The 12,889-nt window shown below is 54.2% G+C and overlaps 1 protein-coding gene across 1 annotated transcript in view; it reads right to left on the reverse strand.

The window, feature by feature from the left end:
* Window positions 1–12: 12 nt before the first annotated feature.
* Window positions 13–12,889, reverse strand: part of DLG4 (discs large MAGUK scaffold protein 4) — a 29,362-nt gene continuing 16,485 nt past the window's right edge. Inside the window, 9 exon segments of the mRNA XM_074531438.1 lie at window positions 13–183; window positions 1,114–1,205; window positions 1,851–1,929; window positions 1,932–1,959; window positions 3,436–3,614; window positions 4,748–4,849; window positions 4,985–5,032; window positions 6,538–6,596; window positions 8,705–8,881. Coding sequence (XP_074387539.1) covers window positions 77–183; window positions 1,114–1,205; window positions 1,851–1,929; window positions 1,932–1,959; window positions 3,436–3,614; window positions 4,748–4,849; window positions 4,985–5,032; window positions 6,538–6,596; window positions 8,705–8,881 — 871 coding nt within the window. The 3' untranslated portion in view covers window positions 13–76.

A 12,889-nucleotide genomic window follows, 5' to 3' on the forward strand; every position in this document is an offset into this window, starting at 1 on the left:
TTTCTTTTTGGGGGGGGGGGGGTTTCCTGTGGATTTTGGGGGCGGGGGGGATTTTTTGGGGGTCCCCCCCCCGGCCCTAAAGCCGCTCGCGGGCGGGGACCCAAATGAAAGGTCCTGAGAGGTCCTCGATGACTCGTTTGACTTTGTGGTAAATCTCCTCGAAGCTGTCGCCTTCCACCATGGCTGGGGAGAGAGAAAATAAAAATGGGATTTTGGGGGATTTTAGGGGGTTTTGGGGGGGGTTTTGGGTGGGGAGGCATCTTTGGAATGGAAAAAAAGGGGATTTTAGGGGGTTTTTGGGGAGGTTTGAGGGGGTTTTGGGTGGGAAGGGATCTTTGGAATGGAAAAAAAGGGGATTTTTGGGGAATATTTGGGAGGTTTAGGGGGGTTTGGGATGAGTAGGGATCTTTGGAGTGGAAAAAAAGGGGATTTTTGGGGAATTTTTGGGAGGTTTTGGGGGGTTTGGGGTGAGTAGGGATCTTTGGAAGTGAATGAAAAGGGGATTTTAGGGGGGTTTGGGGGGTTTTGGGGGGTTTGGGATGAGTAGGGATCTTTGGAAGTGAATAAAAAAGGGATTTTAGGGGGGTTTGGGGGATTTTGGGGGGTTTGGGGCAGCTTTGAGGGGGTTTGGGTAAAAAAAGGGGGATTTTTTTTGGGTGTATTGTGGGGGTTTGGGGAGGTTTAGGGGGATTTTGGGTGGGAAGGGATCTTTGGAATGGAAAAAAAGGGGATTTTTGGGGGATTTTTGGGGAATTTTTGGGGGGTTTGGGGGGGGTTTGGGTGGGTAGAGACCTTTGAAGGGTAAAACAAGTGAGATTTTAGGCGAATTTGGGGTATTTTGGGAGCGTTTGGAGGGGTTTGGGCCCTTAGAAACCCTTGCAGATTAATAAAAAGGGGATTTTGGGTTGGTTTGGGGTGCGTAGAGATTTTCAGCGGTGGAAAAAATGGATTTGAGGGGAATTTTGGGGAGGTTTGGAGTGAATAGGGACCCCTGCCGGTAAAATAAAGGGGATTTTGGGGGGTTTTGGAGGGGTTTGGGTGAATTTGGGGGGTTTTGAGGGGGATTTTGGGTGTGCCCAGGTGTGCCCAGGTGTGCCCAGGTGCGTTTCTCACCTGAGAAGCACTCGGTGAACTCCTGCTCCAGTTTGGTGGCTCTGTCGAACGCTTTCCGCGCCTGCTCCTCGCTCACGCGCTTGGAGATCTCCCTGAGGGGGCGGGGCCACGTTGGGACACGCCCACATCACCTGGCCACGCCCACAGCGCCATGAGACACGCCCACCTCCTCGCCTGGCCACACCCACAAACTCCCACGGACACTCCCACAGCGCAGCTTCATTCACAAGAGGCCACGCCCATTCATAAAACCACACCCACCTCTCACCTGTAAATTAGGAAGCCCCACCCATTATGCAAATCGACCTCACTCTCATCATGGATGGCCACGCCTCCTCCTGCCTCAGTTTCCCCTTTCTGTGCACAAACCATGCCCCTAAAACCCCTCAAATTCCACCCAGAATCACTGCCCAGGTGTGCCAGGTGTGCCCAGGTGTGCCAGGTGTGCCAGGTGACTCACAGCACGTTCTGCAGCAATTTGGGCCGGATGAAAACGGCGATGGGAACCCCAAATCCCCCCAAAATGAACCCAGAATCACTGCCCAGGTGTGCCCAGGTGTGCCCAGGTGTGCCAGGTGTGCCAGGTGACTCACAGCACGTTCTGCAGCGATTTGGGCCGGATGAAGATGGCAATGGGTAACGGGTGTGCCCCAAAATCTCCCAAAATGAACCCAGAATCACTGCCCAGGTGTGCCCAGGTGTGCCCAGGTGTGCCCAGGTGTGCCCAGGTGACTCACAGCACGTTCTGCAGCGATTTGGGCCGGATGAAGATGGCGATCGGGTGCAGCTGCGCCGCCTGGAGCCGCCGCACGGCGTGGCCGACACGTCCAGGATGCAGTGCTTGCCCTGCAGGGAACAGGTGTGACACAGGTGTGACACAGGTGTGACACAGGTGTGACACAGGTGTGACACAGGTGTGACACAGGTGTGACCAGGTGTGACACAGGTACCCCAGGTGTGTCAGAGTTACCCTCATGTTCCCCCAGACACGTCCAGGATGCAGTGCTTGCCCTGCAGGGACAGGTGTGACACAGGTGTGACACAGGTGTGACACAGGTGTGACCCAAACCACACCCAGGTGTCCCGTGCCACCCCCAGGTGTCACCAGACACGTCCAGGATGCAGTGCTTGCCCTGCGGGGGACAGGTGTGCCCAGTGTGACACAGGTGTGACACAGGTGTGACCAGGTGAGGCACAGGTGTGACCCAAACCACACCCAGGTGTCCCCGTGCCACCCCCAGGTGTCACCAGACACGTCCAGGATGCAGTGCTTGCCCTGCAGGTGACACAGGTGTGTCGCAGGTGTATCCCAGGTGTGTTCCCACACTCCCCCAGGTGTGCCCAGGTGTGCATTTACCTGTTCAGCCACCTCTCTCACGGATTGCACACTCGTCCCGTACAGGCGCCTGTTGTACTGCCCCGCCCCAGGTGTATCCCAGCAGTACCCACGTGTGCCCAGCTGTGTCCAGGTGTGCCCAGATGTATCCCAGGTGTGCCCAGCTGTACCCAGGTGTGCCCAGGTGTATCTCACCTGTTCAGCCACCTCTCTGACGGATTGCACACTCGTCCCGTACAGGTGGCTGTTGTACTGCCCCGCCCCAGGTGTGCCCAGGTGTGTGCCCAGGTGTGTTCAGGTGTGCCCAGGTGTGTTCAGGTGTATCCCAGGTATACCCAGGTGTGCCCAGGTGTATCCCAGGTGTATCTCACCTGTTCAGCCACCTCTCTCACTGATTGCACACTCGTCCCGTACAGGTGGCTGTTGTACTGCCCTGCCCAGCTGTGCCCAGGTGTATCCCAGCTGTGCCCAGGTGTATTTACCTGTTCAGCCACCTCTCTCACGGATTGCACACTCGTCCCGTACAGGTGGCTGTTGTACTGCCCTGCCCAGCTGTGCCCAGGTGTATCCCAGCTGTGCCAGGTGTGTATTTACCTGTTCAGCCACCTCTCTCACGGATTGCCCGCTCGTCCGTACAGGTGGCTGTTGTACTGCCCTGCCCAGGTGTGTTCCCAGCAGTACCCAGGTGTGTGCCCAGGTGTGACCAGGTGTGCCCAGGTGTGTATCTCACCTGTTCAGCCACCTCTCTCACGGATTGCACGCTCGTCCCGTACAGGTGGCTGTTGTACTGCCCTGCCCAGGTGTGTTCCCAGCAGTACCCAGCTGTACCCAGGTGTGCCCAGATGTATCCCAGGTATACCCAGGTGTGCCCAGGTGTGTATTTACCTGTTCAGCCACCTCTCTCACTGATTGCACACTTGTCCCGTACAGGTGGCTGTTGTACTGCCCTGCCCCAGGTGTGCCCAGGTGTGCCCAGGTGCATTTACCTGTTCAGCCACCTCTCTCACGGATTGCACGCTCGTCCCGTACAGGTGGAGGTGGCTGTTGTACTGCCCCGCCTCGATGAACTTGTGTCCCTGGATGTCTTTCTCCATGCGCTCCCGCGAGGCCACAAAGTGATAATCGCGGCCGTCGACCTCGTACTCGCGCTTGGGCCGCGTCGTGTCTGCGGGTGCGACAGGTGAGACACAGGTGTGACACAGGTGTGACAGGTGAGACAGGTGTGACACAGGTGTGACAGGTGTGACACAGGTGTGACACACATGTGACACAGGTGGGACACACCTGGGACGGGTGAGACCCCTGAAATGGGGCATAAATGGGGCCCCGGTGTGCCCAGGTGTATCTCAGGTGCCCCCAGGTGTGCCCAGTTGGGACCCAGGTGTGCCCAGGTGTGTTTCTGATGCCCCCAGGTGTATCTCAGGTGCCCCAAGGTGTATCTCAGGTGGGTTTCTGATGCCCCCAGGTGCCCCCAGGTGTGCCCAGGTGTATCCCTAGTGTGTTTTGGGTGCCCCCAGGTGTGCCCAGGTGTGACCCAGGTACCCCCAGGTGTATCTCAGGTGTGCCCAGGTGTGCCCAGGTGTGTTTTGGGTGCCCCCAGGTGCCCCGAGGTGTGCCCAGGTGCCCCCAGGTGCCCCCAGGTGTGCCCAGGTGTATCTCAGGCACCCCCAGGTGCCCCCAGGTGTGCCCAGGTGCCCCAGGTGACTCACGGGGCACGCAGGAGCCGAATTTCTTGGGGAACTCAGACAGGAGGTCCCTGTGTGTGCCCCCAGGTGCCCCCAGGTCTATCTCAGGTGCCCCAAGGTGTATCTGAGGTGTGTTCCTGATGCCCCCAGGTGTATCAGGTGTGCCCAGGTGTATCTCAGGTGCCCCAAGGTGTATCTCAGGTGTGCCTGGGTGTGTTCCTGATGCCCCAGGTGTGCCCAGGTGTGTTTTGGGTGCCCCCAGGTGTGCCCAGGTGTATCTCAGGTGCCCCAAGGTGTATCTGAGGTGTGCCCAGGTGCCCCAGGTGTATCTCAGGTGTGACCAGGTGTATCCCAGGTGTGCCCAGGTGTGCCCAGGTGCCCCAGGTGCCCCCAGGTGTATCCCAGGTGTGACCAGGTGTATCCCAGGTGTGCCCAGGTGTGCCCAGATGTGCCCAGGTGTATCTCAGGTGTGTTTTGGGTGCCCCCAGGTGCCCCCAGGTGTGCCCAGGTGTATCTCAGGTGTGGTTTGGGTGCCCCCAGGTGTATCTCAGGTGCCCCCAGGTGCCCCCAGGTGTGCCCAGGTGTATCTCAGTTGTGTGCCCAGGTGACTCACGGGGCACGCAGGAGCCGAATTTCTCGGGGAACTCGGACAGGAGGTCGTCGTTGACGCGATCCTTGGTGGGGCCCAGGATGATGATCGGCCGCGCGTAGTGAACTGGGGACGGCAAAAAAACCCAAATTTACCCAAAATTTACCCAAAATTCCCGAAATTCCTGAAAATTTCAGGGGTCCTGAACCTCCCACCCGAGAGGGGAATCCCAAAATTGGGGGATTTCAGCCCAAAATTCACCTTCCATCTGCGTCACCGTCTCGTAGCTCAGCACGGCGTCCTCGCGGCCTGCGGGGAATTCGGGATTTTGGGATTTTTTTGGATTTTTAGGAATTTTGGGGATTTTTTGGGGGATTTTTCAGGATTTTTTTGGGTATTTTGGGGGGATTTTGGAGGAGATTTGTGAAATTTTTGGGGATTTTTGGGGGAATTTTCAAGATTTTTTTGGGGATTTTGGGGTGATTTTGGAGGAGATTTGTGAGATTTTTGGGGATTATTTTGGGGGGGAATTTTAGGGGGATTTTTTGAGGGATTTTTCAAGATTTTTTTGGGGTATTTTGGGGGGATTTTGGAGGAGATTTGTGAGATTTTTTGGGGGAATTTTAGGGGGATTTTTTGGGGGATTTTTCAAGATTTTTTTGGGGATTTTGGGGGGATTTTGGAGGAGATTTGTGAGATTTTTGGGGATTTTTGGGGGGAATTTTCAAGATTTTTTTGGGTATTTTGGGGGGATTTTGGAGGAGATTTGTGAAATTTTTGGGGATTTTTTTTTGGGAATTTTAGGGGGATTTTTTGGGGAATTTTTCAAGATTTTTTTGGGTATTTTGGGGGGATTTTGGAGGAGATTTGTGAAATTTTTGGGGATTTTTTGGGGGGAATTTTAGGGGGATTTTTTGAGGGATTTTTCAAGATTTTTTTGGGTATTTGGGGGGATTTTGGAGGAGATTTGTGAGATTTTTTGGGATTTTTTGGGGGAATTTTAGGGGGATTTTTTGGGGGATTTTTCAGGATTTTTTTGGGTATTTTGGGGGATTTTGGAGGAGATTTGTGAAATTTTTGGGAATTTTTGGGGGAATTTTAGGGGGATTTTTTGGGGGATTTTTCAAGATTTTTTTGGGTATTTTGGGGGGATTTTGGAGGAGATTTGTGAAATTTTTGGGGATTTTTGGGGGGATTTTTCAGGATTTTTTTGGGTATTTTGGGGGGATTTTGGAGGAGATTTGTGAAATTTTTGGGGATTTTTTGGGGGAATTTTAGAGGGATTTTTTGGAGGAATTTTGAGGATTTTGGAGGAATTTCCAGGGCCATTTTTGGGATTTTTTGGGGGGATTCTTTGGGCGATTTTTTGGGGATTTTCAAGGATTTTTTTTTTTATTTTCAGGGATTTTTTTGAGATTTTTTTGGGGGAGTTTTGGGAGAGATTGGGGGGATTTTGGGGTGAATTTGGGGGGATTTTAGGTGGACCTTGGGATTTTTTGAAGGGATTTTGGGAGAATTTGGGATTTTTTCAGAGGTTTTTAAGGGATTTGGGATTTTGTGGGGAGTTTTTGGGGAAATTTTCAGGAAATTTTGGGGATTTTTAGTGAGAATTTTGGTGATTTTTTGGAGGGAATTTTGGGGATTTTGGGGTAGAATTTTGGGGGAATTTTTAGGGACTTTGGGTAGAAATTTGGGAATTTTTAGGGGGAATTTCGGGGAATTTTTGGGGGAATTTTTTAGGGAGAATTTTGGGAATTTTTTGGGTGGAATTTGGGATTTTTTTTGGGTGGAATTTGGGGATTTTCAGGCCCCACCTTGAGCCCCCGGCCCCCGATCCTTGGCCTTGAGCCGCGTCCACTCCCGGCGCTCCACCCTGCAACCAGTAAGGACCAGTTTGCACCAGTAAGGACCAGTTTGGACCAGTTTAAACCAGTAAGGACCAGTTTGCACCAGTTTGGACCAGTTTAAACCAGTTTGCACCAGTTTGGACCAGTTTAGACCAATAGCCACCAGTAAGGCTCCAGTGACTCCCAGTCCAAACCAGTCCAAACCAGTACAAACCAGTATAAACCAGTCCAAACCAGTGCCACTGAAGCCCATTGGAACACCCCAGTGTTGGCTCCCAGTCCAAACCAATACAAACCAGTACAAACCAGTACAAACCAGTAACCCCCAGTGCCATTAAACCCCATCGGAACCGCTCCGAATCCAGTCCCAGTATAAACCAGTACAAACCAGTGGCTCCCAGTGGCTCCAGGGCTGTTCCAGTGAGTCCCAGTCACCTCCCAGTGTCCCTAAACTCCCTCCCAGTGCCTCCCAGTCCATCCCAGTCCATCCCAGTCCATCCCAGTTCCTCCCAGTGCCATTGAACCCCATTGAACCCCATTGGAACCGCTCCAAATCCACTCCCAGTACAAACCAGTACAAACCAGTACAAACCAGTGACTCCCAGTGCTCCTAAACTCCATCCCAGTCCCTCCCAGTGCCATTAAAACCCATTGAACCCCATTGAACCCCATTATAACCACTCCAAACTCGCTCCCAGTACAAACCAGTACAAACCAGTACAAACCAGTACAAACCAGTAACTCCCAGTGACCCCCAGTACAAACCAGTGACTCCCAGTATGAACCAGTAACTCCAGTGACTCCAGGGCTATTCCAGTGAGTCCCAGTGCTCCCAAACCTCCTCCCAGTCCCTCCCAGTCCATCCCAGTGCCATTGAACCCCATTGAACCCCATCGGAACCGCTCCAAATCCACTCCCAGTACAAACCAGTACGAACCAGTACGAACCAGTAACTCCCAGTGACTCCAGGGCTATTCCAGTGAGTCCCAGTGCTCCTAAACTCCATCCCAGTCCCTCCCAGTGCCCTCCCAGTCCCTCCAGTCCTTCCCAGTCCCTCCCAGTGCCATTAATCCCCATTGAACCCCACTGTAACCACTCCAAACTCGCTCCCAGTGGCTCCCAGTACAAACCAGTGGCTCCCAGTATGAACCAGTAACTCCCAGTGACTCCAGGACTATTCCAGTGAGTCCCAGTGCTCCCAGACCTCCTCCCAGTGCCCTCCCAGTGCCATTAAAACCCCATTGAACCCCATTATAACCACTCCAAACTCGCTCCCAGTGACTCCCAGTACAAACCAGTACAAACCAGTACAAACCAGTGGCTCCCAGTATAAACCAGTGACTCCCAGTGCTCCTAAACTCCATCCCAGTCCCTCCCAGTGCCCTCCCAGTGCCATTAATCCCCATTGAACCCCACTGTAACCACTCCAAATCCGCTCCCAGTGACTCCCAGTCCAAACCAGTGGCTCCCAGTATAAACCAGTGGCTCCCAGTCCCTCCCAGTGCCATTAATCCCCATTATAACTCCCTGATATTGGCTCCCAGTGACACCAAACTCACTCCCAGTACAAACCAGTGGCTCCCAGTACAAACCAGTGACTCCCCAGTGCTCCTAAACTCCATCCCAGTCCCTCCCAGTGCCATTAAAACCCCATTGAACCCCATTGAACCCCATTATAACCACTCCAAACTCGCTCCCAGTACAAACCAGTACAAACCAGTACAAACCAGTAACTCCCAGGGACTCCAGGGCTATTCTAGTGAGTCCCAGTGCTCCCAAACCTCCTCCCAGTGCCTCCCAGTGCCTCCCAGTCCCTCCCAGTGCCATTGAACCCCATTGGAACCGCTCCAAATCCACTCCCAGTACAAACCAGTACAAACCAGTGACTCCCAGTACAAACCAGTGACTCCCAGTACAAACCAGTGACTCCCAGTATGAACCAGTAACTCCCAGTGACTCCAGGGCTATTCCAGTGAGTCCCAGTGCTCCCAAACCTCCTCCCAGTGCCTCCCAGTGCCTCCCAGTCCCTCCCAGTGCCATTGAACCCCATTGAACCCCATCGTAACCACTCCGAACTCGCTCCCAGTGGCTCCCAGTCCAAACCAGTGGCTCCCAGTACGAGCCAGCGTCTCACCGGCGCTTGCTGGGCACGAAGCCGATGTCGGGGGGCTGCTGGGGGGGCAGCACCAGCCGGGCCTGCCACCACTCCTCGTCCGAGGCGTCCAGGACGTGCAGCACGTCCCCGAAGCGGAAACTCAGCGCCTGGCTCAGGAAGCCCACGTCCTTGGCCTTGTCGTAGTCAAACAGGGCCCTGGGGTGGGGATGTCACCTTTGTCACCTCCCCGGGGTCACTGGGGGCACCACCAGTTCATCCCAGTATGGACCAGTATGAACCAGTTCGTCCCAGTTCATCCCAGTACAGCCCAGAGCTCCTGGTGTCCATTATTGTCCCCATTCCCCTCCCACGTCCTTGGCCTTGTCGTAGTCAAACAGGGCCCTGGGGTGGGGAATGTCACCTGTGTCACCTCCTCTGGGGTCACCTGGGTCACCCTCAGTGTCCCCTGGTTCATCCCAGTTTGTCCCAGTATGAACCAGTATAAACCAGTTCATCCCAGTGCTCACAGTGTCCTTTATTGTCCCCATTCCCCTCCCCACGTCCTTGGCCTTGTCGTAGTCAAACAGGGCCCTGTGGGGCAATGTCACCTTTGTCACCTGTGTCACCTCCCCTAGGGTCATCCCAGTATGAACCAGTTCGTCCCAGTTCATCCCAGTTCATCCAGTGCTCTCAATGTCCCCATTCCATCCCCATATTCCCCCCTTAAGTCTTTGGCCTTGTCACAGTCAAACAGGGCCCTGTGGTGGGGAATGTCACCTTTGTCACCTCCCCGGGGTCACTGGGGACACCCCCAGTTCATCCCAGTATGAACCAGTTCGTCCCAGTTCGTCCCAGTGCTCTCAATGTCCCCATTGCATCCATCCCCATATTCCCCACATCCTTGGCCTTGTCGTAGTCAAACAGGGCCCTGGGGGGGCAGTGTCACCTTTGTCACCTTTGTCACCTTTGTCACCTCCCCTGGGGTCATCCCAGCTCATCCCAGTATGAACCAGTTCATCCCAGTACAGCCCAGTTCATCCCAGTGCTCCCGGTGTCCATTATTGTCCCCATTGTCCTTGGCCTTGTCACAGTCAAACAGGGCCCTGTGGTGGGGAATGTCACCTCTGTCACCTTTGTCACCTTTGTCACCTCCCCGGGGTCACTGGGGACACCACCAGTTCATCCCAGTATGAACCAGTTCATCCCAGTTCAGCCCAGTTCATCCCAGTGCTCACAGTGTCCTTTATTGTCCCCATTGTCCTTGGCCTTGTCACAGTCAAAGAGGCCCTGCGGTGCCATTGTCACCTTTGTCACCTTTGTCACCTCCCTGGGGTCACCTGGGTCACCCTCAGTGTCCCCCAGCTCATCCCAGTATGAACCAGTATGAACCAGTATGAACCAGTATAAACCAGTTCATCCCAGTGCTCACAGTGTCCTTTATTGTCCCCATTGGCCTTGGCCTTGTCACAGTCAAAGAGGGCCCTGGGAGGGCACTGTCACCTTGGTCACCTTTGTCACCTTTGTCACCTCCCCTGGGTCACCCTCAGTGTCCCCAGCTCATCCCAGTATGAACCAGTTCGTCCCAGTTCATCCCAGTTCATCCCAGTGCTCTCAATGTCCCCATTCCATCCCCATATTCCCCCTTAAGTCCTTGGCCTTGTCGTAGTCAAACAGGGCCCTGTGGTGGGGAATGTCACCTTTGTCACCTTTGTCACCTGCGTCACCTCCCCGGGGTCACTGGGGACACCCCCAGCTCATCCCAGTTCGTCCCAGTATGAACCAGTATAAACCAGTACATCCCAATGACCCTAATGTCCCCATTGCATCCATCCCCATATTCCCCCTTAAGTCCTTGGCCTTGTCACAGTCAAACAGGGCCCTGGGGGGGCACTGTCACCTTTGTCACCTGTGTCACCTCCCGGGCTCACTGGGGACACCCCCAGTTCATCCCAGTTCGTCCCAGTATGAACCAGTATAAACCAGTACAGCCCAATGCTCCCAATGTCCCCATTCCATCCATTCCCCCTCCCCACGTCCTTGGCCTTGTCACAGTCAAACAGGGCCCTGGGGGGGCAATGTCACCTTTGTCACCTGTGTCACCTCCCCTGGGTCACTGGGGACACCCCCAGCTCATCCCAGTATGAACCAGTTCATCCCAGTTCATCCCAGTACAGCCCAGTGCTCCCAGTGTCCATTATTGTCCCCATTCCCCTCCCCACGTCCTTGGCCTTGTCGTAGTCAAACAGGGCCCTGGGGGGGCAATGTCATCTTTGTCACCTTTGTCACCTCCCCTGGGTCACCCTCAGTGTCCCCCGGTTCATCCCAGTCCATCCCAGTATGAACCAGTTCGTCCCAGTTCATCCCAGTGCTCCCAATGTCCCCATTCCATCCCCATATTCCCCCTTAAGTCCTTGGCCTTGTCACAGTCAAACAGGGCCCTGGGGGGCAATGTCACCTGTGTCACCTTTGTCACCTTTGTCACCTCCCCGGGGTCACCTGGGTCACCCTCAGTGTCCCCCAGCTCATCCCAGTATGAACCAGTATAAACCAGTACATCCCAATGTCCCCCATTTCATCCATTCCCCTCCCCATGTCCTTGGCCTTGTCACAGTCAAACAGGGCCTGGGGGGGGGAATGTCACCTCTGTCACCTTTGTCACCTGCGTCACCTCCCTGGGGTCACTGGGGACACCCCCAGCTCATCCCAGTTCATCCCAGTTCATCCCAGTTCAGCCCAGTGCTCACAGTGTCCTTTATTGTCCCCATTGTCCTTGGCCTTGTCGTAGTCAAACTGGGCCCTGCGGTGCCATTGTCACCTTTGTCACCTTTGTCACCTCCCTGGGGTCACCTGGGTCACCCTCAGTGTCCCCCAGTTCATCCCAGTATGGACCAGTATGAACCGGTTCATCCCAGTTCATCCCAGTGCTCCCGGTGTTCTTTATTGTCCCCATTCCCCTCCTCACGTCCTTGGCCTTGTCGTAGTCAAACAGGGCCCTGGGGGGGCACTGTCACCTTTGTCACCTTTGTCACCTCCCCTGGGTCACTGGGGACACCACCAGTTCATCCCAGTATGAACCAGTTCATCCCAGTTCATCCCAGTACAGCCCAGTGCTCCCGGTGTCCTTTATTGTCCCCATTGTCCTTGGCCTTGTCGTAGTCAAACAGGGGCCTGGGGGGGGGAATGTCACCTTTGTCACCTGTGTCACCTCGTCTGGGTCACCTGGGTCACCCTCAGTGTCCCCCAGTCCATCCCAGTATGAACCAGTTATAATAAAAAAAAAAAAAAAAAATATAAAAAAAAAAAAAAAAAATCCAATTCAGCCCAGTTCATCCCAGTGCTCACAGTGTCCATTATTGTCCCCATTGTCCTTGGCCTTGTCACAGTCAAAGAGGGCCCTGCGGTGCCATTGTCACCTTTGTCACCTTTGTCACCTTTGTCACCTCCCCAGGGTCACTGGGGACACAACCAGTTCATCCCAGTATGAACCAGTTCATCCCAGTTCATCCCAGTTCAGCCCAGTGCTCCCAATGTCCCCATTCCATCCCCATATTCCCCCTTAAGTCTTTGGCCTTGTCACAGTCAAACAGGGCCCTGGGGGGGCAATGTCACCTGTGTCACCTTTGTCACCTCCCCTGGGTCACCCTCAGTGTCCCCCAGTTCATCCCAATTCGTCCCAGTATGAACCAGTATAAACCAGTTCATCCCAGTGCTCACAGTGTCCTTTATTGTCCCCATTGTCCTTGGCCTTGTCACAGTCAAAGAGGGCCCTGCGGTGCCATTGTCACCTTTGTCACCTTTGTCACCTCCCCTGGGGTCATCCCAGTCCATCCCAGTATGAACCAGTTCATCCCAGTTCATCCCAGTTCATCCCAGTACAGCCCAGAGCTCTCAATGTCCCCATTCCCCCCTCACGTCCTTGGCCTTGTCACACCCCGGTGCCATTGTCACCTTTGTCACCTTTGTCACCTGCCCGGGGTCACTTCCCCCAGTGTTCCCCAGTCCATCCCAGTTTGTCCCAGTATAAACCAGTACAGCCCAGTGAGAGCCAGAGCCGAGAGATCCCAAATATCCCAAAAAAAATCCCCAAAAAATCCCCAAACATTTCCAAAAACCCCAAACTCCCCAAAATCCCCTCCATGTCCCCAAATGTCCCCAAATGTCCCCAAGGTCCCAAATCTGAAAAATCCCCCAAAAAAACCTCTCAAAAAAAAAATCCTACAAAAA

Source organism: Zonotrichia albicollis, chromosome 36 (assembly GCF_047830755.1).
Source record: "Zonotrichia albicollis isolate bZonAlb1 chromosome 36, bZonAlb1.hap1, whole genome shotgun sequence".
Taxonomy (NCBI): domain Eukaryota; kingdom Metazoa; phylum Chordata; class Aves; order Passeriformes; family Passerellidae; genus Zonotrichia; species Zonotrichia albicollis.